The sequence below is a fragment of the Bemisia tabaci genome, chromosome 1 (assembly GCF_918797505.1).
Source record: "Bemisia tabaci chromosome 1, PGI_BMITA_v3".
NCBI lineage: Eukaryota > Metazoa > Arthropoda > Insecta > Hemiptera > Aleyrodidae > Bemisia > Bemisia tabaci.
In genome coordinates, this window is record NC_092793.1 from 39,131,959 (window position 1) to 39,159,611 (window position 27,653).

At 39.0% G+C, this 27,653-nt stretch overlaps 1 protein-coding gene and 1 long non-coding RNA gene across 6 annotated transcripts; both read right to left on the minus strand.

Annotated features, from left to right (window-relative positions):
* Nucleotides 1-1,173: 1,173 nt before the first annotated feature.
* LOC109035508 (protein FAM98A) lies at nucleotides 1,174-22,261 on the minus strand. 5 transcript variants are annotated; one of them, XR_011899917.1, is made up of 10 exons: nucleotides 22,009-22,261; nucleotides 20,635-20,697; nucleotides 18,862-19,061; nucleotides 17,894-18,051; nucleotides 16,512-16,619; nucleotides 15,734-15,913; nucleotides 9,228-9,440; nucleotides 7,029-7,122; nucleotides 5,172-5,289; nucleotides 2,749-2,909 (listed from the first exon to the last, which is right to left on the minus strand). XR_011899917.1 is itself a non-coding variant. In XM_072300738.1 (9 exons), exons 1-9 carry the CDS (start codon nucleotides 22,044-22,046, stop codon nucleotides 2,761-2,763), a joined length of 1,203 nt encoding a protein of 400 aa, XP_072156839.1. In that variant the 5' UTR covers nucleotides 22,047-22,253; the 3' UTR covers nucleotides 1,174-2,760. The 5 variants fall into 5 exon arrangements, 4 of the variants coding, with proteins under 4 accessions (XP_072156839.1, XP_018904708.2, XP_072156854.1 ...); XM_072300738.1 differs by lacking the exon at nucleotides 5,172-5,289 and having other exon boundaries at nucleotides 1,174-2,909; nucleotides 22,009-22,253; XM_019049163.2 differs by lacking the exon at nucleotides 5,172-5,289 and having other exon boundaries at nucleotides 1,174-2,909; nucleotides 9,228-9,428; nucleotides 22,009-22,246.
* On the minus strand, nucleotides 12,470-15,679 carry LOC140224663 (uncharacterized). The gene is made up of 2 exons (XR_011899918.1): nucleotides 14,613-15,679; nucleotides 12,470-13,669 (listed from the first exon to the last, which is right to left on the minus strand). It is a non-coding gene; the product is annotated as an uncharacterized lncRNA (long non-coding RNA).
* Nucleotides 22,262-27,653: the final 5,392 nt, after the last annotated feature.

Here is a 27,653-nt window from a genome sequence, read left to right on the forward strand (position 1 = left end):
GTTGCGACTCGCAAATTAGTTTGATAACAAGGCTTGAACATTATCTTTTTCAGTGGAATAATCTTAAATCTCCGTACTTTGAAACTGCTGAAATCGTTGCCCCTCTTTTTCAGCTTTTCATCAAATCTGTCTCTTAGATCAAGATAGACAATAGCTTTAAGTAACTCTCTCGTAACTTTTATATGCCTTTTTATGTACAATACATAACATTATTCCTCGTTCTTACCCTTGATTTATATGATTGACCTCATTTTAAATCCTTGTTGTACCTTTTACAAAATTACCTCTTATCCACGCTGTCATCTTTACAAGCTGCACGCATTATAAGAACATCCGTCTGATACGCAGGTCACTTTCCTCATATTTTCAGTCATGAAGCGTTTTTTCCAGTCAGTAATGACTGTATAGAAACGAAAATTGTTCAGAGTAATAGAAAATTTCATGCTAATAACATGTGGTCCTTATAAATGCCGAAAAATGAAGTGGAAACGAGTAATTCGCAAAAATCCGAGCGCGCAACTAATTTTTCCAAGTACGCGCAACGCCGGCTCATGCTGCGTGGGGCTCAGTCGCGAGCTCCCACCCCGCCCGCCCATTACGGAGTCCCGCCGAAGTGGCCTCGCTCAGCTGACACGGCGGAGATAGGGAGTGCACGGTGTACTCTATTCAATGTCTTTGGTTCGTTATAATAATAATTTTGTGTTCTTTATGTTTGTTTTTTTTTTTGTTACAAAAAAAATATTTGGGAACTTCCAAATAAAAAAGAAAAAGAAAAAAAGAAGAGAATCAAACTATATTATCAGTCTTTGAAAACAGGAAAAAAATTAAAAGAGGTGCCATCTCACAAAGACCTACATACAGTAGGTCTTGTTAAATTTAATTATTATTATGATGTGCTCATATACACAATCCTTACGGAGATTGATGAGCTTTAGCAAATTATTTAAATTCAATTATTAATTAAATTATTTATTTAATAATCAAAATTAATTATTTCAACGAATTTTGACATCCATAGTTTATAGATATAACACGGTTTTTTATTCACATCTTAATGAAAAATTATGCCAGGGGCTTGAAAATTGGTACCAACACTCTTCAGGGTTAGTAGATTCTACAAAGGCGATATCCTTAAAAATGGCAGATGTTCAAAATCCGCTGGTTTCACAGATATGACTTCAAATTCTGTAGCATTTAATTTTTTACTCTCAGATCCAGGTCGATTGTTCATAAGGAAATATTGATTCTTTGTAAGTAAAAGTTTCCACCTGTCGCCGTAAGGTCAGTGGAGGATCTTTTCATCTCCAGTATAGATAACCCTACCAGGGTTTACCCTACATAAAGTCCAAGAAATGTAAAACCTTGGCTCTATTTCAGACAGCCCATGTGCTTAAGTTGTGCCAAAATAAGCACACATATGAATTGGGATATTGGTTTAAAATGAATCCTGAAGGATGGGCTGGACATTTTATTTCTACTTTTCAATTGCATGGCCACCTTAACTTTACACAAAAATACATTTTCTTTCCTTGAAAATAATGGAAAGCTACTTTTCAATGACTCCAAGAGTTGGCGATAACGTTTTAAATCTTAGGTTGTATCTGAGATTTTTAAATTTTTTAAGGTACTATACAAGACTGAATTCTTAAATTCTGGTAATACAGAACCCCCCAAAATGGAAAGGAATTTCTTCATTTTAATTTCTTATGATGCTCTTTCATGAAACATTACAGTTGTAGGTAAACGTTGTACACAGAGTGAGAAATAGAAGATCTGAATAACAACCACCTTTTGGCAACTCCATTAGAGGGAGTACTACCGCTTGCAAGTAGATTAGTCTGTAAAATATTAAATGATTTGTTATTGGGTTTCTTCCCATGTCATGTTCATGTGTAAAATACAATGGGCAAAAAACTTGTTAACACTAGGATTCAGGTTTATATTTTTGTAGCAGAGTTACTGATAAGGTAAAAAAGAAAGAAAAAGAAATAATTGTCAGAGATAAAAAATCAACTGGGCTATTGTACCACTAAAATTATTATTAGGTGCCCACAATTTAGAGGGTAGAGTGCATAAGGTATGGTACCTAATATTGGGTCAGATGACCAGAGAGATAGGCTGCAGAGGTGGAATGAACGGTTCTACAAACATTTTTACACTACTACTTGCAGAACAAAATGTGCCCTCTTATTTGCAATCTTTTAGTTGCCCTCTTGTGTGCAATAAAACTAAAATTTCAAATAATCTGGATAGTTTTCTGATCTTTCTCATACATACTAAGTCTTCAGAGTAGTTCTAGGCACATAGTTTCAAACATTTGCAGCTTCAGGAGTCAGAAATATTGACCAGTTTCATGGCCCATTTTTACCAAGCTACTGGCCATATAATTTTTTTGGTCCATACGATGGTCTGCCTTATTTTTTCTTATCTTAACAGTTCTTTTAAATCACAGCTACAGCTTAAAACCGAAACAAAAATAATGAGCGTATTCATTACTGCTGACTGCAAAGATGAAGCGAAGGGTCTTTCGGCTGCAATCATCATCATTTTACAGACCAAAATGGCTCTTTTAGTGAACATCATAGGTGGTCAGTAGGTGAATGTAAACCTATCTGAATACAGAGAAATCTTATTCACAGACCAAATTCTCGGCGTTACAACTAGCTGTATTAGGGGATTGAATACGCTGTGCAACAGTTTCAGTTGCTGAGATAGGAGCTAACTAAGAGACTGTAATACTTGCTATCATCTTCATCATCTTTACCAGCTTTTTTTGGCCTTTTTTCTGTGTTTGTCTAGTTCTTGCCTCCAACCTTCTCTGTCCCTTCCTCCTCGATCTTGATTCGAACCTCTTCTGTTTCCCCCTCTATCACCTCCTCTTCGATCCAGAAAAGAATATCCTCCATGCCCTGAAAAATAAAGGGTAACACTTAATTTAGAGACCACATTATACATATATGACGGTTTTTTGTTTTTTATCTCTTTAAAGAAAAAAAATTCATTACAGTTCTCATAAGGACCTCTTTGGCATCTAAACAAGGACATATACTAAGGGTCAAGTAATGATCAGTGTCTCCTCAGCAATGAATCGGAAGGTCTCTACAAAGTTATTGATCAGAGATGGGTACATTTCAGAGAAGTTGGGCCGATTTGATATCATACTCCTTTAAAGCGATGGATCAAATAAACGTGTTCAGGTCATCATACCTTATAGGTATTTAATTTTTTTTTGGTGAAAAACATTGGGGTGTATGGTATACTGCATGGGCAAGAAAGAGAAAATTGGGCCGTTTTGATATCATTTCCTTTTAAATGATGAATCCAAACGGTACTGCCATCATATTTTTGGGTGCCTGGGTTTTTTTTTTTTTTTTGTAATTAGTGACATTTTTTGGATTGGGCCGAAATCTTGTACAAAAATCATATTTTTGTTTTTTTGGAATACTGAGTACAGGGATTGGCTGATTTTGGACTTTCTGGTCTCGATTTATCTTAAACCTCTGTTTACTTTCTGATTTTAATAAAAACAATTTTTAAAATAATGGTGAGAATCCTGCTCTCCAAATTGGAATCCCCCTTCGTTGTTGAACTCTCAAGGGTGACCGAGGGGGCTTTAGGATGACGAAAGCTGCACTCCTCCGGTCAGTCCTCTATTTGTCCTCGTGGTCTTGAACTGTGTCCGGCCTAAAATAGCCCATGCAGAAAAACTCCTGACACGTGAGGTTGAGGACACCCTGTACATTGATTGTCAAAGCCGGAAATGGTATCCATTATTTCCTATCATGCTGCAATTTTCTAGAAAATCTTCATTCGATGGGGAAAGGAGAATATCTTTACCCAGGTAAGAATTGGCTTTAGGATCTATGTTCCCAAAGTCATAGACCTATAGCCAGCTAAAAGATTTCAAATAGGTAGCATCTTTAGACGGCTATACAGTTTCTTACAGTATTTGATAGGTGATCGCGATAAAGCCATAGCTGGGCAATAAACTGCATAGCCCGGCTATTTGATTTCTTTTGCTTCCTAAAACCATCTATACGAATTCTATCGCTTTCTGTAGCCAGATGTAAGAATTTCTATGGAATTTTGAAAGTCAGACTCCTATTGCCAATTTCAGCAGGGTATCGCGGCTCAGCCCTAAGATTCCTCCTAGAGTCACTATCTACGATCCTTCCCTCATACTCAGCAATACGTCTATATAATTGAGGAGCTTTCCAGAAAAAGGGCACATAGCAAAAAATCGCGTTTGAGAAAAATGCATTTGATTTTAGCATCATTATTCTATGGCCATAGACTGTGGCTTACATTCGAAATTGGGAGTCCAAGCTGCGATGTAAGTTATCATCAGTGACCGGAAAGAAATGATGGAAACATAAGATGCATTTTTGTTATACGCGATTTTTTGTTCTGTGCCCTTTTTCTGAAAAGCTCCACAATTGTTCAGTCCACATTCCTGCTGTTAAGTAGGATAAGGCATGCAAAAACCGGACACTATCTGTGTACAAAATTGCTAAAACTTGTAAACTAGAATTAATTCCCATTGCGTTCAGTAATTTGTCCGTGCCTGACACTCAGGCTGAATTTATTTTTTCATCCTCACAAAATAATTGAAATAAACTTCTGTCATATAGATTTAACCGCGCCATGAATGTGTTAAGTGTTTTTCAAAGACAGTGTAGTGTTGAAGTAAACTTTTTAGTAGGCTCAGTAAGATGTTCTAATCAACCAAAATGGATTTCAACAATCAGAAGTGCACATGATTTTTCCTACCGGATATATACAAAATATTCACCCTACTTTTCAGACAGAAAACGCACGAATAAGATTTGTTTTCAGAAATTCAGAATAGCGTATTTTCTGCTCTCATCGATGGAGTACCTTCTGAGGAAAAATTAGAAAATACGTTTTGGACCATATCCTAGATGTACTCCTGACCGCTATCTCTACCACTCCAATGTACTAGATGACCACATCCGAAATCAGCGGAGTACATAACATACACAAAAATTCATTATTGTATGAAAGGTAACTTATCTACCGTTCTCACTATCTGAGCCGCAACCATGTTGGCCACCATTTTGGTTCTTAGAGAAATTTTATAGGCCTGTTTGGGTAATCAGATCTCATTTGTAGAATTTATGACCCAAAAGTCCCATGCAGGGACACCTTACCTGACGATACGAGCCTCAACAAAATACTTCACTCCGCAACGGCAGTCATTTGGCCGCCATATTGAAATTGTTGGACTTCAATAAATCTGTAGTAAAATTCTGACCTCATTGGTGAAATCTACGACCCAAAAAACCCTATGTTAGATATCCTACTCGGCACTTTTACGCAACTCTCAGAGGTTTGACCCTATCGTGGACATTTTTGGCGATCATCTTGGATTTTGGGCATCTCTTTGAGCCGGAGAAAATTTTGGACCTCAAATTCGGATTCCACGACCAAAACTACATGGTGATAGACTCCTTACACGACATCAAAAGCAAATTCCAACATCTTCAACCCCGGAGCCCCCATTTTGGCCGTCATCTTGAATGGAGATGTTGCATGTGTGAGGGATTTGCGATTTGACCATTGATTCTTATGTAAAAGTTCGCGAAAAACACGATGGTGCCTCTGGTTTTCTCTGAAATCATCTCCCAAGCTCAAAGAAAGCTCTCAAAGTGAGGCCAAAATGGAGGGGATATCCCACCCTACTCTGAGAGTCCACCTCTACATCAAAACAAACTCTCCATGCAAAGATAGGGAGCAAATACATTAGCAAGGTTGTCGTGTTTTCAGTCTTGGAGTCCCCAAATAAAGTGGCAACTCTGCTAATGTATTTGCTCCCTATCTTTGCATGGAGAGTTTGTTTTGATGTAGAGGTGGACTCTCAGAGTAGGGTTGGATATCCCCTCCATTTTGGCCTCACTTTGAGAGCTTTATTTGAGCTTGGGAGATGATTTCAGAAAAAACTAGTGGCACCATCATGTTTCTCGCAAACTTTTACATAAGAATCAATGGTCAAATCGCAAATCCCTCACACATGCAACATCTCCATTGGAAGGGTTGGACGCAAAATTTAGCTTGACAACATCAGTATTATTTTTCTGCACATCGAAAAGAAGAGATTAGGCCATTTTCTACACTTACTCCACTTACTGTTCAACGGGAGGCTTTTTTTTCAACGTATGCCCCTAGACTAATTTATGCAGGCCCGCGCTGTGCCGCCGCTCCGCGGATCGCAGTGGCGCAGAGACCTTAAATCATAGACCCATCATGTAATACATCGTTGGAAAGCTTAAAACACGTTCTTTAACTTGATACATATTTAAAGTGATATTATTTAAGCAATTTTAAAAGTTAAGTATATGGATTACAATTATTTTTTCAATACACAAAAACCGGTTTTTGTGAAAAAAACACCCTCTATATTGTCAAAATAAAAAAAATTGTAATTTTTTATATCTACCTTTAAATTATCGTTCAAACAAAATAAGCAAAATTAAATCTGTTCAGTAGATCTCGATCTATAGCAGCTCAAAGTACACGCCCGTGCGCCATTTTGAATGGCCGCCATCTTGGATCTGCCACCATTTTGAAAATGCCTCTTCGACTCGAGACTCTTAAAATATCATCTGGTTTGACCTTCTAAAGTGGTAAAACTGAATTAAGATTTGCAGCGTACTTGCACTAAGCCACCGTACTAAAGGACGAATTTCATTTTGTAATGTGGGCGCCATGCTTTGGAGCTTGCTTCCATGGCTCCTATTACAAAGGGTCCAATTTTGGGGTTTGTTTCTCTCACTACGTATACTGATACCTATCTTCAGATCTGAGAATTTTAGTTTCTTCTCAGCTTCCTACTTCGTGATATTCCTGTTTCCTGTAAAAAGGGATTGATAAGCAGGTATGTTTGTCCCATCATATGCTGGATGGTGTCAGGCCCATTTGCTTCTAGAGTTCATTCAGTTCTATTATCGTGTGCAATAATCTCCATGTTTCAACCATACTCCTTCCTTTAAGGGATTTCATAAACTTACCTCTAGAGCCTCTGTCAGATGTCCTCTGACTCCAACTAGGCATTTCAGGTGGTGGTGCCTGCTGCTCATTTGGTCTTCCCCCTCGATCTGGAACCTACACAGAAGAGGGATTGTAATAAGTCTTAGCCTAGGCATATACATCGTTCATGACCATGATGGAACTTGGACAACCTAAAAGCGACACACTGAGAAAGGTCAATTTCAAGAATGGGACTTGAACTCGATTACATTTTGCAATAAGAAACTGTTATTTCTGGCTAATCCATAAGAAGAGCCTCTCGTAATGGGAGACTAGTAGCACAAACGTTGTTTCTAAGGCTTTGTCTCTATGGGACGTTTTTATTAGATTTGTCCCAAGGTCGAATCGAGGGGGGATGAAACTTCAGGGAATTCTCGCAGCTACCGTCTCCACAAGACAGGGGTTTGACGAGGGTCATCCAAAAAGTAATGTTCCCTACCGTGTATCTTACGAACGAAAGAAATAAATCAAATTGGTAAATAGACACGTATTAGGCATACTTTCAGCTTTAAAACAAGCCCAAATTTTTGAATATCGGTCAAGGGATTTGCGAGAAAACTTAATTTTACTGAGACAAGCTCCTGTCGCCGCGTGCCACAATGGGCCAGATAGTGTACGTAGCGGCGCTTAATTCATAACTCCCACTAGATCAGACATATCGTTCAAAACATGATGATTCCTACGGTAATTTGATCTGCTCTTTCCAAATTTTGTGTCAAAAAAGCCGGCAAAAATGTCTGAATATAGGTTTTGAACGTCGAAAGCCCAAGAAATTGCTCCATAAAAAAGAGGATCTTGTGCTTCTTATAAAATGGGGGAAAAACACAATCATCGAACAAAAAAATGTAATCTTATCATCAATCCTTGTAATTCTATTAAAAGGAGAATATTTTCGCTTTTGCAGATCCCAAAAATATTGAGTTTTAGCAGCAGGGCATGAGATCAAACTTGCCCGAAAAATAAGCTTTAAAAAATGAATTTTTCAGAATACTGTAGACTGAGAAAGTGTCATTGCGGTTCGTTGCGCGGTTCTCTTTGGTATTTTTAGAAAGAATATATCCTAGAGATACCATATACCAAAGCACAAATGGTACAAACCGGCACAACCATATTTTTCGGATGCTTCTTTGAGGTGACCTCCAATTTCCGCGAAAATCGGATATAGGGGTTTTAAGGAACCACGATACATAGTAAAGCGGCCAATAGAATAATTCAACACAAATTCATGTTTTAAGGGTTTTTCAGGTTTCCAATAGCATTTCTCGCTCTTTCGATACTGTAGGGTGGAAGGAGGGGGAGGGGGAGGCCGACCAAAATCAGATGGTCAAAAATTTGTTATGGTCAACAATTTTCTTGAGCCCAGTTAATAATGATAAATCTTTTTACATCCATTCACACATTCAGCCTAAATAGGACTGGTTTTAAACCAATTTGGCGATGAATAACTAAGAGACTTATCCTCTCGACTGGGAAAACCTCAGAGCACCTTAAGACTTTATGCAATCTAGGACACAATGAGTTTATGAAATAGCCATAGGGTGTCCCAATTCTAAAAAAGCATTACAGCATTAAAAATTGAAGAAAAAAACTGTGATAAAAATAAAATACTTGCAATAAACTTAACCTCTTCAAACGCTGAGTATTTCCTACTCTTTGAAGCTATAATGGATGGTAAAATTTTCATATTAAAACAGCCATTTGAAAACGTTAAACAGAAGGGTAGGGCTACTATTGCCCCCAGAGCCACAATTACCCCTGCTTACACTCAGACTTTATTGTTAACTTGAAAAAAATTTACGAAATGATACTTTCAGACTTTCCAGACGGTCAAAATAAAACTCAAGACTATTAATAACCTTGAAATAATTGTTAAATTGTTACATAAATGAGTGAAAATAAATACAATGCATCTTAAAAAATTTAGCAGTTTGGGGGTGCTTGAAAAGGAGACAGGAGTTGACAAACACTTTTGAAATCTCATATTTGTCATTGAATACGTGATGGGAAAAAAATGCCAGAGCAACCATTCGTAATTCTTCGATTTATTTGGGATATAGATACCGAAATAGATCTTGAGGGCCTTTAATACAAATTGGTCACATAAGATGCAGAACATCATACTCCGATAGTGCTGATGTTACAGCCTTAAACTAACAAAATACAACTCTTTTAATACTTACATTACCAATTACAACTTTGTTCACAGAGGATTGAGTACCCATTCTAACTGTCATAGAGGAAGTTTTTTCGAACAGTGCCAATTCTTCTCCAGCAGAGAGAACATTTGCCAATTCCATATTGGGGTCTGCTTTCAATCTCTGTCGCACTGGATAGTATACAGAGGCTATAACGTCTTCTCTTCCAACGATTCTTTCGGACCACTGTAAAGGAGACTAAGGCATTAATTTAGATGTAAGGAGACCGTATGTGAAAGCCCAAGAGCAGTTAATGGTCGTCCCTTAAGCCGCTCATTTTCTAAGTAGCTTCCGAAGGAGCTGTTTTATGTTTCATGGACGTTCCTTAGATCCTCCCTTCTTTAATTGAGGACCATGCCGGAAGAAGGACTCATCTCGAGATCCCTTTATTCAGCGGTCTATTTTTCTGATTCTACGTTGTATAGTGAGTGTATCCTCCAAGTTTGAGAGAAATCTGTCGATTTGTAGAGTGAATAATGACCCTTGAAATACAATACAGGTATGCCCTTCTTCCGACCGACAGGCCTTTCCACCTGACTAACACATTTAAAATAAAATAAAATAAAATAAAACCCAAAATATAAAACCAAGATTAAGTATTTTTGACCTCCCAAATATCACAGTAAAGCACTTAAACGCGTTTTTTAGAATCTACTATAAGAGGAAAACGAAAATTTCAGGCTTAAATCTCGTGTTTTGATACTTGGCAACACAGTGAAACCCATCTTGGGCAGTGCAAGGCGGGATAGAAATTAGTAAGACAGAATCTAATATGTTCAATTGGTAACAGATTGAAATGTGTGAAAATATGATGAAATAATGTAATGAATAATATATGTGTGTGAAAATATATATATTGGACATTAGCAAAGTAGGGGTACAGAAGAATATATTTAATAACATTTAAGTGCTACACTAATAAAACTGCTCCTTGTGCTTGAAGGTTCCTACAGTCAATGAGGAACAACAGCGAGATATATTAGTTTTCAAACAAAAACAATGTACTTACTTATATTATTCATATGCAATCGGAAAAATTTAGTTTTTCCTGCAAATAATTGACGGATTTGAAAAAAAAAAACTTTAGCTCATTAGAAAGCTGAAGAGATTCTGCAGGAACAAATTTCTTTGATTTGCTTTAAATTAATTTATTCACGAGATACAAAAGAAGGAAATTAATTTGATAGTGAAGTTAGTATCTTAAGCATTAATAAGCGCGCCCGAAAAAAACCTGATTTCTCTGCTACCAGTAACCCAGCCTTAAATAACTTAGGCTCGTTGGAATGCTGAAGTGTATTTGCAAGAAAAGCTTTCTCCGATTTCATTATTTTTCATTACATTTCGAGTTATTAAAAAAACGATCCTTATTTTTTTATCTTCCATACAAGGATTTCGAAAGAGGGGCCCATTTCTGGCTTTCTTGGTCTCATGATTACAGAGGGTAAATTAATTAATTTTTCAAAATTGTAAAAAATTTCAAAACTTTAGGATCTAATTTAAGAGAATTACTTTTGGTTTAACCGATTGGTTCATTCAATTTTTAGGCCCACCATTTCAAACTTTTAAATGCATATTTTCACCAATACTCAACCTTATGCATACGCTTTTCTTCTGGTATTGTCTTCCATTAAAGAAGGGAGGTTTTAAAAGCTTGTTGGCAGCTGTTTTTGTTTCATAGACGTGCTTTTTCGTAAAATCCGAGGAGACCCAGCTTTCCTTTCTACCAATGTTAAGGTAGCTCTGAAGCTACCTTAGTAGTTACAGAAGGGCGGGCAATTACCATTAGATCTTGACACTATCGAAATCAATGCGCAGGCAAGAATACTTTAAAGCTTCAATACCCAGCGATTAAAAATTTAATTTTTTTTCTTTCTTAAAAAGTGTAAACTCTTTACATCCTACTATTCCCGTTGCTTAATTTCCCTGTCATCCTAATTTTACTTCTCTGTTTCCTTCTACTTCAAAATGTGTGTACACTTTTCTTGACACCTCAAAATTGCATGTTCAGACTCACTTCAACTACCTTAAAGTATTTTGAAAAGAAGGAGGTAATAACTCAAAGTCAATAATATAAGTCCATTATGTCGAATGAGCGAACATTTTACAGGGTGAGCGAAAAGTCCCCGACCCTCCCCCTCTAACTTTTGAACGCATGCTTGTATCGAAACGAAATTTTGGGGATGCTCCTAGATCAATAAGAGCTACTTTTTGGCACATCCAAAATTTTGGGGGGGGGGGCGCTTCCCCCGCGAGGGGCGCACACTAACTCGAAATTTTCAAATGGTAACCCCCCTCTTGTGATACATCGTTGGAAAGGTAATAAAAAAAGAAACTTTTGGGCGCAAACCGGAGGTCGCTACGACTTTTCGTTCTCGAGTTATTCTCGGTCAAAGTTTAAAATAGGCCAGTTTTCAAAAAATCGTAAGTCCGGTTCAGAAAGGTGCAGAAATGCAAACGAGGCGGCAAAATTCTCGACATTGCATGTGCTTTCAGAAAAAAATCGTCGAAAACCTTATCGTCTAGCCCACGCGCCTAGAGAGATTTTAACCCCCCCCCTCCCGCGATTAACTGTCTTTCTTGCGGGAGGGGCGGCCAGTTCACTCGAGGCGGAAGTAGGTACCTTTTTGAAGGTAACTCAGCTACCTGACGGAGCCCAGACTATTTGGGGAGGCGGCACTCCCCCCTCCGCCGCCGCACCCCCTCCCGCGGAAAATCGACGGTTCTAAAAAAAACTATCATTCTACCACGGAAGGGAAGGGGTGCGGCGGCGGGGGGGGAGTGCCGCCCCCCCCCCCCAAATAGTCTGGGCTCCGTCAGGTAGCTGAGTTACCTTCAAAAAGGTACCTACTTCCGCCTCGAGTGAACTGGCCGCCCCTCCCGCAAGAAAGACAGAAAATTTCGAGTTAGTGTGCGCCCCTCGCGGGGGGAGCGCCCCCCCAAAATTTTGGATGTGCCAAAAAGTAGCTCTTATTGATCTAGGAGCATCCCCAAAATTTCGTTTCGATACAAGCATGCGTTCAAAAGTTGGAGGGGGGGTCGGGGACTTTTCGCTCACCCTGTATGTAGTGGAATATTTACTTTTAGATTAATTTCATGAAACTAAGAGGTGAATTGAACTTTCTGGATTTTACGAGAGTTGCTATGGAAGTGCAGTGGGATAGTAGCATATTTTTTTTTTTTTTTTTTTATCCGATTTCTAAAATTTTTAGGTCTACTGAGTAATGAGGTTTTCTTTGAAAAAATTCTGGTTACCAGAACTTAAAGTAACTTTATAGGGAGAGTATGGACAACTCGAGAATTTGGAGCTTAGGTTTGATCAGGTCATGTAGCTCTTGGGATCTTTCCGACTAGCGACTTGGACGGTCAACCGTTGAAATTCGGCGGTTAACCCCGAATCTCCATCGGGGCGGTGCGTGATCGGGGATCGAGCTTAACGTTTTCATGTAAACAACGAAGATGGCGGCACATTGTGCGCGGGTGTTTTGAATTTACAGATTGCGAGCGAGATCCACCCCCTTGAACGGACCACGTACTTAATTAACATTTAAATATTGTTATCATCAAGTTAATTTTAATGCCTGATGGTCGAGTGAAGGACGTTTCTCTCGTGAAGAAAACTCTGCAGTGTTGCTGTTTATCATTGCATTCTAGGAGAGAAAAGACAGCAGCCAGAAGAATGAGTCTTCAGCAACCATCCTCAGCACCCATTTCTTTTTTCCAAAGATTTTTCATAATCATCACTTATCAGAGATGCGAAATGAAATTTAATAGTGCATGAAAGTTCACAGACTTCTCAGTAATAGTGTATGCCACCCGCAAAATTATCTCAAAATGAACTATAGGGTTTGACTCTCATTTTGTTAAATATTGAGATTTTATTGATTCTGCGCATTTCATGGCCTACTAAGTATATTGCAGAAGTTCTACAAAATTTCATGAAATTTTAGAATACATGAAATTGCATACAATTTTGCATATCTATTCATTATGCAGCCCATTCAGCACGTATCGAGACTGAAGCTGCTTTAAAAGTGTGAATTATACTAGCAGGAAAGGGGTTGGTCCCCTATGAGGAACATATTTTCCCAAATTAAAATTTATCGGAGGGAGGAGTAAAATTAAAATTTCCATCTTTCAATCACAATGAACAATATTGGTTAAATATTGCTGTTTTTATTAGGTACTCTTCATTAGAGCTGATCATCATTGTTTCATCATTTAAATTGACGAAGATTCTGTTTCAGAGGGTAAAAATTATCACAGATCAGGCAAATAGGGATTGTCCCCTCCGCCCTTATTAAGTGAGAGTACTAACATTTTTCTTGAACAATTTTGGTCAATTTCAAGGCTTTATCATTGATTGTCAGCAGCGCCGAACTCCCTCCCCGCAGGCACAAGACCTCTCCTGTTAGATTTCCGGAGTCCAGCTGAAATAACACAGCTAGGTACATTGAATCATTCAATCTAATCTTTCAAATCTACGTTTAGTTTTACATATGGTAGACTTCAGACTTCAATACTTGTCTGATACGCATTTGCAAACATTTTTTTTTTTTTTTTTTTTTTTTTTTTTTTTTTGTAACGATCTTCAAAACACCAGCGTCATTGTCCGGTGGATTTTCCATCAGAGTCTACAAACTTTGACTCATTACTGATCAATTTCTCTGGAATATCTAGCATACATGGTTAAAATGTAGATTATACTTTGCAGGTCTTCTAGATAAAAATAGGTAAATCGAAGCAGCTAAATCAAATATAATTGTAACATTTCTCGAGAAAATGCATTCTACGTTGAGCCTAGTTTGCTGCTGACCTTGAAAGAAGCATGTGGACTTTAAGTCTGGCTGTGGTATGAGAGGCTGCGCAACAGAATCAAATGATTCTTTTGAGATAAATTCCTTAACTCTGAACTAGAAAAGCCATTGATTCAGCAATGTTCTGACACCAACACAAATAAAACAATCAACCTCACAGGCAGCATGCGTCAGAGGTATTTGTGCATTTATCCTCTCTCTGTTATTGGAACTTGGTCTTGAAAATACTGAAATAGTGGTTTATACTGCTGAAAGCAAAGGAATTTGTTGGATGTTCAATGCTTTGCGCAACTATTTACACACTACGGCAAGAGGCTGGTGTTACCTTAGACGCATCAACGAAGAGGTATCACAAACAACATCGAAGTTAAAAGTTACAAAATCAAGCAGCGCTACTACATTGAAAGTTCTTGAAAGTACTAGATATTCATACCAATGAATCAGAAGTGTTCGGAGATTTCTATAAGTAAATTCCGGTGGAAAACCCACTCCATGAAGACATCAGTACAATGAGCAAGTGGAGTGAAACAGTTGCAAAAAGCAAACAAATACTTACGTTTGCGTGACGGTGAGCTTTGCTTATTAAGGCTAAAATGGAATGATTGAAACGATTTAAATTGAATTAATTTGGAATTAAAATACTATAACCGATCAGCACACGACACTTGGTGGTGCCGTGGTGCCGTAAACAAAACAATTATGACGGCGGTCCGTCACAATGTTGAGAGAGCCGAACCCCCGAAAACGCACCGCCGCAGTGGAGATTCGGGGTTAACCGCCGAATTCCAACGGTTGACCATCCTTGTCGCCAGTCGGCAAAACCCTAACTCTTGGGGCCTAAAAGGGGAGCCAACCTAGGAACTCGAATTATCCAGTGGTACTAATTTTCACATTTCAACTATTTACACTGATCAAAAATTATAAAAGCACTTATAAAACTTTTATTTCGCTTACATTTCCTCAGTTTCGAAGTTTTAATCCTTAAAGACGCTGGTTCGTAATGCACTGTTGGCCACATTGAGTGATCTGCCAAATGCATAGGTTGGCAGCGGCACTTTTCTAGTGATTTTCGTTTTTCCTGTTGTTGCCCTTCTGGGCCCTTGGAGCTACATAAATCGAGTTGTTCATACTCTCCCTATAAAGGTACTCTACCAGAACTTTGAGAAAAAGCTCCCCAAAGTCAGAGGCTATTTGAAACGGGTCCTTTCCCCAGCTTCGGAACTAGTGACACTGTGACGTCACATGGTATGTATCCAGGTTCACCTTATGTCAAATACGTGTAAATACGGTCGTTTCAAAAATTCTCGAAAAATCGAGTTTTTCGTCTAGACTTGATTTTTTTGTCTTGATGAAAACTTCAGGATACAAATAATAATTTCAAAACGATATAAAATGCTTTCTTTGGCTTCTTGATCACTCTAAACGTCTTCGGCCTTTGCCTTGAGAATGTTACCGTGGACCAAACTCCAGGTTCCTGGAGAATTGAAGATGAGTTGATACCCAAGGCAAATCCGGTCCGGCCTCTTTAAGAGCAGCCAAGTTGTGCAGATTGAAGAAAAGTGTAAAACACAAAAAAGTGTGATCCTATTGGTCTCCTGAAAGATCCGACTACAATATAATAATAGACTTAAAAAAGAAGGGGACATGGAAACAAAAGAGTCACAAGGCAGAGCATACCATGAAGGATTGCACAGTAACATCAAGCCTTTTCAGTAACATTTTTCTTCGAATTTTGTACTCCAACTGTAATTCTGAAAAGATTTCTGCGATCCGATCCCACTGGTGAATAGAGACTTCTCCGCTAAATAAAGGTTTAATCACTAGATCTTTTGGCACATTCTCTAGAACAATCTTTATCTGAAAGAAGATGCACAAAAGGATGACAACATTAATGAAAGTAAAGAAATTAAACGGCCTGACTGTGAGGTGTCATCTCAGCCATAAACTAGTAGTTCATTCAAAAGCAGTGAGTGGCTTATCAGAGGTCAAAATGAAGATTTTAGACAAGATCATTATCAAACACTGATAGCTAATGAGTCTGAAACTAGTCTCTGGTGTTCTCTGAAAATTGGGCATTAATGCCACTTTATTTTTCAATTTTGAAGTAGTCATAGTAAAGTTCTGATGCCGATCGACGGCCAAGCTACGTTGCCGAACTAGAATTTGAGTGGAATTAATGCTGGTAAGATTTTTTTTTTTTTAAATTTTTTTTTCTTTTAGTATACTAGTTTTGCTGTGTGGATATGAATTTTTCAAATTTTAAATAAGAAACAAATAAAACATATTACGGTACAGTGCACACAAATTATTGTATGTAAACTGACAGAAAGATCATACAATAAATCTTTGAACACTGCCCAGACACCACACACCAGAAATTTAATTGCTTTCATTTTCAAACAGTGGTGCAATTCCATTTTATAACACCCATTTATAGAGAGAAACAAACTATTACCTTTCCCTGAATTTCTGAAAATAATTTTTCAGGAGAAAGTCTAACAGGAACAGACACTTTCAGAGCGCTCAAACATGTTTTCAAGTCTTTGGCGGTTGAGGACTCCTCCTACAAAAAAAAGAAAAAAGAAGATTAAAAGTTTAGAATATCCAGTTACGAAGGCAACTGAAGAACAGTGGGTACACCCCAAAACTAAATTTTTTCTTTGGAAATTGCCACAGTAGTGGATCATACTGGATGATGAAAAAGTTACTTTGACCAGTAGGGTCCTTTTGGATTCTTGTCACATCCAAAAAAGCTGTTGTTGAAGATACCCACTAAGTATTTTTTCCACAAGTTGTATCACGTTTAGTAATCAACTAATTATTCTACAGGGTGTCATAGAGCAGCCGTACCAGGCCTTTTTCTTGGTTGATCTAGGTCGAACGAAGTCGCGGACTGCGGGGGTTTAATTAGGAATCGACCCCAAGGCATTCGAATTTCATGGTCTCGAGAAACCTCCCCCCCCCCCCAGCTCCCCTTGGGGGGTGTAGGGGAGGGGGGGGGGGTCACGATTCTAAAAGTCGAGGTTCTCGGTTGAATTTCGATTCGATTTCATTAGAATTGAAAAGCACGGAAAATTTCGCATGAAATCGATCCCTAAAAATCCAAAATCGGACCCTTTTACGTCCAAAAATGATCCCTTAAAGAAGGGGACAGCAGCCCCCTCCATAATTTCCCTTTGGTCAAAAATTAACGCAAATTCTCCGGATGAAGATGGTTCATCAGGTAATCGACCCCAAGGAATCCGATTTTTGTGGTCCAGAGGTCCCCCTAGCCTCCCATGGGGGTGTAAAATGGGGAACACAATTTTCCCCGACTTATGAAATTTTGCCTTCTCCATTTACCCCTCAAGGGAGACTAGGGGGGTTTCGAGATCATCAAAATCGGATTCCTTGGGGTCAATTACCTGGTGAACCATCTTCATCCGAAGAATCCGCATCAATTTTTGACGAAAGGGAAATTATGGAGGGGGCCGCCATCCCCTTCTCTGAGTGATCATTTTTGGACGTAAAAGGGTCCGATTTTGGCTTTTAAGGGGTCGATTTCATGTGAAACTTTCCGTGCTTTTCAATTCTAATGAAATCGAATCGGATTTCGATCGAGAACTTCGACTTCAAGGATCGTGACCCCCCCCTTTACCCCCCAAGGGGGGGGTGGGGGGGTTTCATCTTGCTTTCAATATTATTCCTACCTTTACATACTTTTAGGATGTAATTAGGATTGACTTAGATATCAACATATTCATACCCTCAACAGAATTATGGTAAAGAGAAGAACTTCATAGAGATAAAGACCATGTTAGATGGTTTTTTTCAAAGCTTGGAGGTCAAACAGCTTACCAAAGTGACCATAAAATTGGTTGATTCAGAGGAATTCCTTGCAATTATTCGAGAGGCAAGTAACTCAGTTGCTAAATAATCTAAAAGCAGTATTCTATCAGAGGGAGACTGGAGTCTGTCGTTTAAATGCCCTTCAGTCAATGATTTGTACTGACAACCTAAAAATAAAAAAAGTTGCACTAGAGATCTCACGTTAATAATAAATGTTTTCAGAGGAGGTGCCTGGCAGGAAAGGAAAGGTCCACAAATCATGGCACAGCAAGAGATATTAAAACCTGGTAGCAGGAGGCAGAGGCTGTATTTCATGGTGAATATTACAGCCTCTGGTTATGTTTGAATTACTTTTTGGTGTGTTTGCCTTGCTGCGCAAAATTGTGATAAGAAAAAACTGGGGAAAGAAGGCGTTCAACAAAGACAGGAGCAAAGGAGATGCTGGAGGAGGGAGGGGAGCACTGCAGACCATGCAATTGGAACGTACAATCTATTGGTGTACATGGATATTGGTCCACTTTCTAATTGTGATCGGTTTGTCATTTATCTTTCATGAGTCTGCTTGTGGTGAACATCTCATCAGTATATTCCTTAAACATTTTTTTAGATTCATTTCCTGGAATTTTAATAAGTGATTGGCAAGGGTCGCTGGCCGCGAAGTCCCTGGATTCTGAAATTATTTCCAACTTTGAATAAGAACTAATCAAAATCGAGTTTGATCATTTGAATCCTGGCCCTCCATCTCTCACATTTGTGATCAAACCAGAGAATTGACCCTCGACATTGCCACCTTCCTTAAAAGACCTCTCCAAAAGCGTGATTCTAGCCATTTCCAGAAAATTAACAGCCTAACTCAAAACTATCCTGTCGAAGGGTATTTACACAAGTCACGGTGGCTCCAAGATACATTTTAATCTAGCTTGAAAATATATGCTAATACACCTTGGAAGATTGAAGTTGAGGATAGAGTTTCTCACCTAATTGTTTCAAAAAACAGCTTATCTCCAGCAGGAATGCGCTTGAATCATCCTGGGATGTGATAGCATTAACATGTTCATTCAAATTACCGAGTTGGTTTAACTCTGTTGATAACCATTCGACCACTCGTGAGTAGCTGACAAATTTGGATCCATCTTTTATGACTTCTGTCACTAAGGAATCACTAGCTCCTGGATATCTATCAAATAAGAAGAAGATAGTATAAGAGCAGTAGAGGCTCGATAATCTGAGCACGCATTAGCCATTTTGCCAATCACACAAACTATTTAACAAATGAGGACTTATATGTAACAATAACGGATGTCGAGTTTTCACATTGCGAGAAAATCGCGTTTGAAGTTTTTGAAGCTTTGCACTTTGCCACCCAGGGAACCGAGAGGATTCTAATACAGATTTTCATGAAGAGCAACTCTTCCTGTAAAAAACACACGTTTTACGATCTCTATATAAGGGAAAAATTGAAAGAGTATCAGCAAATTGAAAAAAATGTGACATCCGCTATTTTTACTGAAAACATTTTTTTGAGCATGAAACAAAGTCTTCAGGAGGGGTAAGGATGGTGAAACGATGGAAATGAACCAAAAGTATGTCAATGCTGAGTCAGTTGATAAAATTGAACAAAAAACTAAACTGTCTGTAATTTCTACAACGAAAATAAGGAACAAATTATAAAATCAGTTAAACACTCATCAATTCTGGCTAGACGGTCAAGATACGAATCATTTGAGTGTCAGCTGCAGCCCATGGCCGGCGCACAGACAGTTCAAGTGCATTCGTATCTCCATGGTGTCCTGTCGTGCCAGCCGGGGAGAACAGTGGATTCTCATATCCGCTGTTGTTACAACTAACATGGTTTTCAGTCCATATCTCGCCGAAAAATTGCTCAGTAATGAATCGTTTCCCCAAGGTCAAACAAAATGTGGTAGATGCAGAATTTCATGGAGAATCACCTCAACTGGATTTCATTCACGTAGTAACGATCGCCTGGAGAGGAGAGACGAAAAACGAAAAAAATTCGAACCTTCAAAATCGAAAAAAATCGATTTATGACTACAATAAATTAGGCAACCATGCAAACAGCATCAATATTCTTGTAGAGAATATGTTATAACATTTTTTAGCGCAAACCGCAACACTTACACTCAAACCGTTCGCGAGATATCGATTTTTGAGGTTTTGAAAAAATTGCAACTTTGCCCCCCTGCCCCCTAATTATCCGAGGGGGCTGAAAGAGGTTGTCCCATTTTCCATAGGAAATGGCCGAAAGAGTTTTTCCATCCATACTTTCAGGAATCATAACGTATCATCGGAGAACCTTAAATCCGGTGTCATTTCTCGTCTAGCCCCCCAGGGAGAGGGAGGGCAGGGGGTCAAAGGTCAAACGCTCCGACAGCCATTACTTTTGAACGAATCATCGGATCAACTTGATCTTGGGCTCAAATGAAAGCTCTTGACGAGACCTTTCATTTGATGTAAGTAATGTCTATCTTTGGCAACTTTTTAACGTAAAAAAAATCATTTTTTGATTTTTCAATCCCAAAAAATTAAGTTTTTCGGGGTTTTCTCTTGAAGGGAACGCATGAATCATTACAAAAACCAATGCAAATAAAAACCCTTGATTCAAGCTTTAAAACGAGCTATCGTTGAACTTGGGGAAATGAATGGTTCAAAAGTTATGACCGTTCAAAGTTGGCGTGGCGCGCTATTTTCAAAGCGCGCGGAGTGTATACTCGCGTGCCACCCCTCCCTACCTTTTTCCCTGGGGCCCCGCTTCAGTTGATAACGGATACAGAAAGGTCCAAAGCTCCTTCCACCTAAAGAATGACCAATCATTAGTGTTAAATTATTTTTATTTCTAACAATAACAAAAAAGGGAAATAAAAATACATTAAATGCTAATAAACGATAAGACGTTGGCATACATTATTTTTTCGCTCCCCCCCCCCCCCCATGATTTAATATTTAATAGCCAAATCAAGCTTCTTTTACCGCAAAATACACTCAAAAGCTGTAGATAATATTCATAGGGTGTGGTACGCAACTAGCCGACCAGCACTTGAAAGTCACATTTACTACTGAATAAGTCTCTCTCACCTCTCTCCGATCTATTTCCCTCTCATCAAGATTTACCTACACGGGAATAATCAGATACCGTAATGATGTGAGGCTTCCCAACCATGCAGCTAGCCATTCGCTTGAAATGGGGGAACCTATATGAGGATAAAAAAATTGGGGGAGCCTTGGGAGGTTTGTTTGTTTGTTTATTTTTTTTTAGGGTTTAGGGGAAACTTGACTGTTGAGTGCGCTACTTTGAGGGAACCTAACTGTCAAGCGTGCGATTTAGGAGGGTACAAAACGTTCAAGCGCGCTGCTTTGGGGGGAACCAAACCAAGATCAATCCACACAGGTCAGTCATTCCCGAGGACGAGTTTTGGTACTCTACTGCGCAATGACGCAGTATTGAGTGCCAGCAATGTATTTCTTATGGGAGCACCTAATGTGACGTAGCATTGAGTGCTGCGAGTTAGGGCCGGGCGGGGGAGAGAATTTCAAAAAAGCTGCCTAATGACTGACCTGTGTGGATTGGTCTTGAACCAAACTGTTGACTGCGCTGTTTTGAGGGAACCCAACTGTCGACCGCGTTACTCTTTGTATCTGACAAAATTCTGCGAAAACTTAAAATGGGGGAACCTAAATTTACTTTAGGGGAGCCCTCGGTAGTGTCTGCACCCCTGCAGCAATTACTAACACACTTTCACACGATTACTCATGTGGCCAGGAATGCTCGGTAGTAGGGATGGACGAATATCGAATTCGAATATTCAAAACTTTTCGAATGCGAATATTTGAGAATTCGAAGCTTATGATTGCGAATAGTTCGGATGCGAATATTCTCAATTGCTTCGATTTTTTATTTTTTTTGAACCGTGAGAGATAAAATGACACTTTTGACTGCAATTATTCGAATATTCGAATTTGCGATTTGGAATACTTCAGCAGCGAATGTTCGAATGTGATGCGATTATCTCGGTGCCGATGATTCGACAATCGAATATCTAAATATTCGACCATCCCTACTCAGTAGGAATTGGTGCAATGCAACTGCCTAATATAGATGTACATACCCAACTTTCGTCAGCACGTCGGCAACTTCAGTTTCCATGGAGGAGAAATCGAAAATTTGAGAAGATATCTTGGGACGGGAAGATGGTTGGCAATACGTGCCGGAAAGAAAGACTACACTACTACTTGTCTGCAAAATTGACAAGAGATGATTTGACAAGGATTAGAAGAACTCAGTTTTTGTTATGTTTATCAGAAAGCATAGAATAATAAAGCTAACGCCTATAGAAGGGACACTCGCGTAAGCGGCCGTTGTGACTCTCGCCTGCTGTGTCCAGGTTTGGTTAGGTCTCGTTGCCCTATACTTTTCTGAACCAAAGACATAAAGACGGAGCGCTCGTATCTAAAAGCACGGGGAAAAAGTGAAGCTAGGTTCGGCGCTGCGCGCTTGTGTGAGTGTGTAAATGAGCGCGGGAATCCATGGCGGCAAACGGAAATTTGATTTGAACTTGTCCTCTTGATTTTTGCATATTTCTTCTTCGAAACGTATTTTAAATTCCTAAAACGAATATACTAAGAAAGTTCGGTCTGCGTCCTAACATAATACACCTACTTTTGCTCGGTAACAGGCAGTAATCTCAGATAAAGTTAGTTTTTCTTCTGCTTATGGTGGTTCTGCAGGTTCAAACAGGCCGTTACAGTTCTAGATCAACGTTACTCCCAAATGAAATTAATCTGTCGACGACCGACGGAAACTAACCTAGAGTTAAAAAAATATGAGTTTGTACCTGAATTTGGGCAAAAATCAACCTAAAATACTTTGTTTCCGCAATTATTTTATTCAGTTCCCGCCCTATATTTGAATTCAAACTTGTCCCGATTTCGCCGCCAATCCTCTAGCCAATAGTAGAGGTGGTTGAAAAGAAGCTTCATTTTTTGCTTTTAGCCCTCCGTCTTTATCTCGTCTTTGGGCCAAGCCCTCTTAAGCCCCACATACACGGTGAAAGTGGACCTTAATATTGGCTTAATGTGGGAGTCACCGATGCGTTGTTGAGCGGTGAACCTTAATATTCTCCGGGCCGACGATTATTAAGGCTCACCGATGGTATTCTGAATCAACGATCACCATCCTCTGCCATCCTCTGGAGAATTGAGAATTGCTCTGTGTTTGGTTTTCTCCCGGTCGTGTAGTGTGGTTAGTGGAGTTTTTTATTCGTTTTCGCATGCGTTTCGCAATTTTCAGTCATTAAAATGTCTTTCATCGATAGGAACAAGAACGTGAAGAGAACGGTCCTACTTAAAATTATGCCCAAGCCGGGTAAATCATGCAGGGAGTTGCTAGCAGGTAGAGCTGGTGTGCACGATGACAAATCCACGAGGGTAGTGGTTCAGCCCAAAAAAGTTATTTCTGAACCTATGAACAATACTTCACCTACCCAAAATAATCATAATATGTTCGGTTGGAATTTCTTTCATGGTTGGAAATAACAAAAAACAATCAACACATAACCTTCAATATTCACGTGCACTTCCAGAATTTTTAAAAAACCAAACAAGTTAAGTCACTGTTGTCAGGGTTGTATAAATATGTTCACTAACCCATTTGAACTCTTATGAAAAATTTGTATTGGGCCTCTGGCTCGGCAACAATGCTAGGCCCTGCCGATTTAATCGTGTAACTGCTGTTTAAAGTGACTTTGAAGGTCACCGCTCAACAACGCATCGGTGACTCCCACATTAAGCCAATATTAAGGTGGATCCTCAGTTTTTTTGTTTATAGATTTCTCCGCCCAGGGGACGCCACCGTCGATGTCCGTTTTTCGTCAAATTTCTGCAGTCAAAGCTGAATTTTGAAGAATCTGAGCTTTTATTTCAAAATCGGAAAATGTCACTCTGTAGATTAGAGTATTGCGAATATTTTGAGCCTTTGATCATCAAAATGCAAGGTGTTGTGGTTGAGAAAGTACTGTTTCCCCACAAGAAATCTCGGCCCTCGGCCGACGATCCTCTCAGTTGACGGTAAATTTAAAGAATTAGAACACTTAATTTCAAAATCCAAGGATGTCAGTCTGAAGATCAGACTCTCCTCTTTCATTCAAGCCCAAAAACATGCAATTCTATCGCGAATCGACGGAGAAAGTACTGTATCCGACCGGCCGGACAACAAGCTTTTTCATTCGGTCGGTCATTTAAAATTAATTGCCCGCCGCAGCAACAAACAACAGGTTTGTTGACATTTTAGGTTATATGTCCGTTCTTCATCATAGTCAAAAACTCACAAGCTCGCGCGGTGAATTTCAAGTTTATTGCAATCATTTTGATCGTGTCGTATGATCTAAAAGAAGGAATAAGTGTGCTAGTATTCTGTGTTTAGTGTGATAATTTTTATTTCGCCTTCAATTTATCTTCTGGCGAATCGTTCAGTGCCGTACCAAAATTGGTTCTTGCTGGGTTGCGGAGCTCTCTTTCATCAAGGTCCCACATTTTACCTTAACACTGGTTACTGGTGTCTATACCTTGCCGGACACACCAATCATATTTGCCGTATCTCACTCCAGGTAATTCATTTACAGTACCTACTTGACACAGAAAGATAATTCGCATCGTACAAATCCACTCAAACACATCATCACTGTTCATTACCAGTTTGTATTGTTGAATACGCATCAATAAATTGCACATAGTACAGCTACAGTGCTGTCATACTATAAAAATAGTTAGTAGAGATCAGTAATATCAAGATCCTCCCCGCCATCCAGATCCAGTGATGGAGTATCTGTCAAAAATGGCTATAGTGCATAGAGCAAATACGGAGGTGGTCGCATCTTGAGGATTATTTACCCTGTAATGAAGGTCGGCACAATATGGCTCGAAATTACAGCAAAATTCGAAATTTGATTCGCAGACCATAATAACCGTACTGTTTTGCTTAGATCAACTCAAAATATAATTTCAAGCACTTAATCAGAGACTTAAAATGACTTTTTTCCGTCAACCACATTTTAAGATAATCCAAGAGAATCAGTGATAACAATTGTCCGTATCAACCTACATCATCATAAAAATTCAAGATACCTGAAATGCGACCGCCTCTTTTTTTCTCCATGGATATAGTGTATCTAAGTGATTGATGAAATGGGTAGAATTTAACAGAAACACACCAACTTGCCTCAAGTTTGCACCAAGAGAAGGTAGTTTGAAATTTTCTCTTCCACAAGGCTCAATGCTTAGGAGTAAGTCAAAGTACTAATTTTGTGATCAAAATATTTTCCTTCGACTTTGAATTTTTGAGAGAAAAAAAATTCATGTCAGCTCTCCCCCGCAGAGCTGTGGGAGGACAAGGTACCGTGGCAGGTAGACGTTAGTGAGTGTCAGAAAGCACTGTGACAGTGCCTCTCATGTATATCTGTATGTGTATCTGTCTGTTAACTTCACAACTGCTAGTAATGAAATTTGTTCGAAAAGTATCCTGTATTGTCCCCTCCGTGAGAATCATGCAACTATGGACGTTACATTGCTGGAGAAAGTTATGAAGAAATACGATAGGCAGGCTGCAGACTCTCTGGCACTGCACTTATTGTCTCTGACGAATTTTTTTTTTTTTTTTTTTTTTTTTTTTTACCAATTTCAAACAGCCTATCGGCTAATCCCACGTTTATTACCCCAACCCCAGGTGACCATTGCCTGAGACCATCCAACTCAGATCACCTGGCCGGGAATCGAACCCGGGACCTCTTGGTCATAGGGCCAGTGCTACAACCACTACACCACAGGAGGCCGACAATGATTAGGAATAATGGTGGGCTTGTATAAATTTGTCGTTGTTGGAATTTAAGGTCACAGTAATTAAGTAATCTGTCTAACTACTTAATCTCCATTTCAAGAAAAGTGCACAATTTCGTTAAAGTAACAGTAATTATGGAACTGTAGGTGAGGGGATTCAAGTGTTCAAGTTTCAGTGACAAGTCCTCTCATTACCGAAGGAAATCCTCATAGTCAAAACAATGGCATAGTCGCTTTGACTTTTGTGGTTTAAACATAAATTTGAAAAATTTTGAGGAGCAAAATCTCAATTTGGTCCTAGACGTTCGATAATACATGCCTCAAGCCCTTCAATATAAATTCTACACTAACTTCATTGTTTCATTATTTTTCATACGCTCAAACACTTTTATTATATTCAAAAAGTTTTACGACAATCGAAGGTTAAAGAAACATTTACCCTGTGTTTTAAAGATAGAGCACCTGAGCTAGATTCTTGATGTAGGAGTGGTACGCTTTTCCTACCCCAGCCACTTTTAAGCTGTCCTCTACCAGGTATTAGAAAGAACAAATGAATTCTGTTTGTCAGGAAAGAAAGAGCTGAGTGACAATGGAGATGTTGCATGTGTGAGGAATTTGCGATTTGACTGTTGATTCTTATGTGAAAGTTCGCAAAAAACTTGATGGGGCCACTCGTTTTCTCTGAAATCAACTCCCAAGCTCAAACAAAGATCTGAAGGTGAGGCCAAAATGGAGGGAATATCCCACGCTGTCCTGAGAGTCCACCTCTACATCAAGACAAACTCTCCATGCAAAGATAGGGAGCAAATACATTGACAGGGTTGCCGTGATTTCAGTTTAAGAGTCCCCAAATAAGGTGGCAGCCCTGTCAATAATGTATTTGCTCCGTATCTTTGCATGGAGAGTTTGTCTTGATGTAGAGGCGGGCTCTCAAGATAACGTGATATATCCCCTCCATTTTGGCCTCAACTTGAGAGCTTTTTTTGAGCTTGGGAGTTGACTTCAGAGAAAACCAGTGGCATCATTGTGTTTCTCGTGAACTTTTACATAAGAATCAATCTTCAAATCGCAAATCCCTTACACATGCAACACCTCTATTGCAGCCTTTGCTTCTAATTTGATTATTTGCAGCATCCAAATCTTGGCCCATTTCTTAAATATGCTTATGCCATCTATTCCCACCAATGATGTCTTGAAGATCTGGCTCAATGTGTGCAAGCAAAAGGTCTTTCATGTGGCAAGATTCTAGCACTAAATAAGCATTTTTCCTCTTTTTTTTTTGTAGATGGAATGCTCCTGAACACCTCTAAAACGAAAGGCTACGGCTTGCAGTACCTTCTCTCTAAATCTGACAGTGTGATGATAGATGATTTTGCCGCTTCTTTTGTAAAGCAGTCATATGCACCTTCTCAAAGTCTCCATCATTGCGAAACAAAAGTGTATCATTGGATTCGTGCGACAAGCTCTAACTAAATGCCTGTAAGTTCCATAATACTTAGAATCCTTTATACAAAAATCATGGTGAATGGTGATGCCATCTCGAGACTCCAGTGGGCCTGATAAGACCTCTCTTTTTCCATCTATATGGAGGAGAAATTAATAAGTAAAATTAGAGAAATGACCGAAGGAAATGATGAGCATTTTCTGGATTAAAAGAAAAGCAACTTTTATTAGAACTAAACTTATTCGAGGTCATTGCGGGGACTTAGTGAGACCTCAATAGTTCAAAGCAGTGATTCGAACTGATCAACTTATGTCATGGAATTTCTTGTGCGAGTCAGGATTTTTTTGACTGCAAAAGATCATTTGAACATACTCATTGCCAAGTGCATTGGCAACATTTAAAAAAAATGTACTCTTCAACACGCTTAGGTTGAATTTTTAAGTCATGTTTATTGATCTTGAGATTTCTGGTGATCTCTAG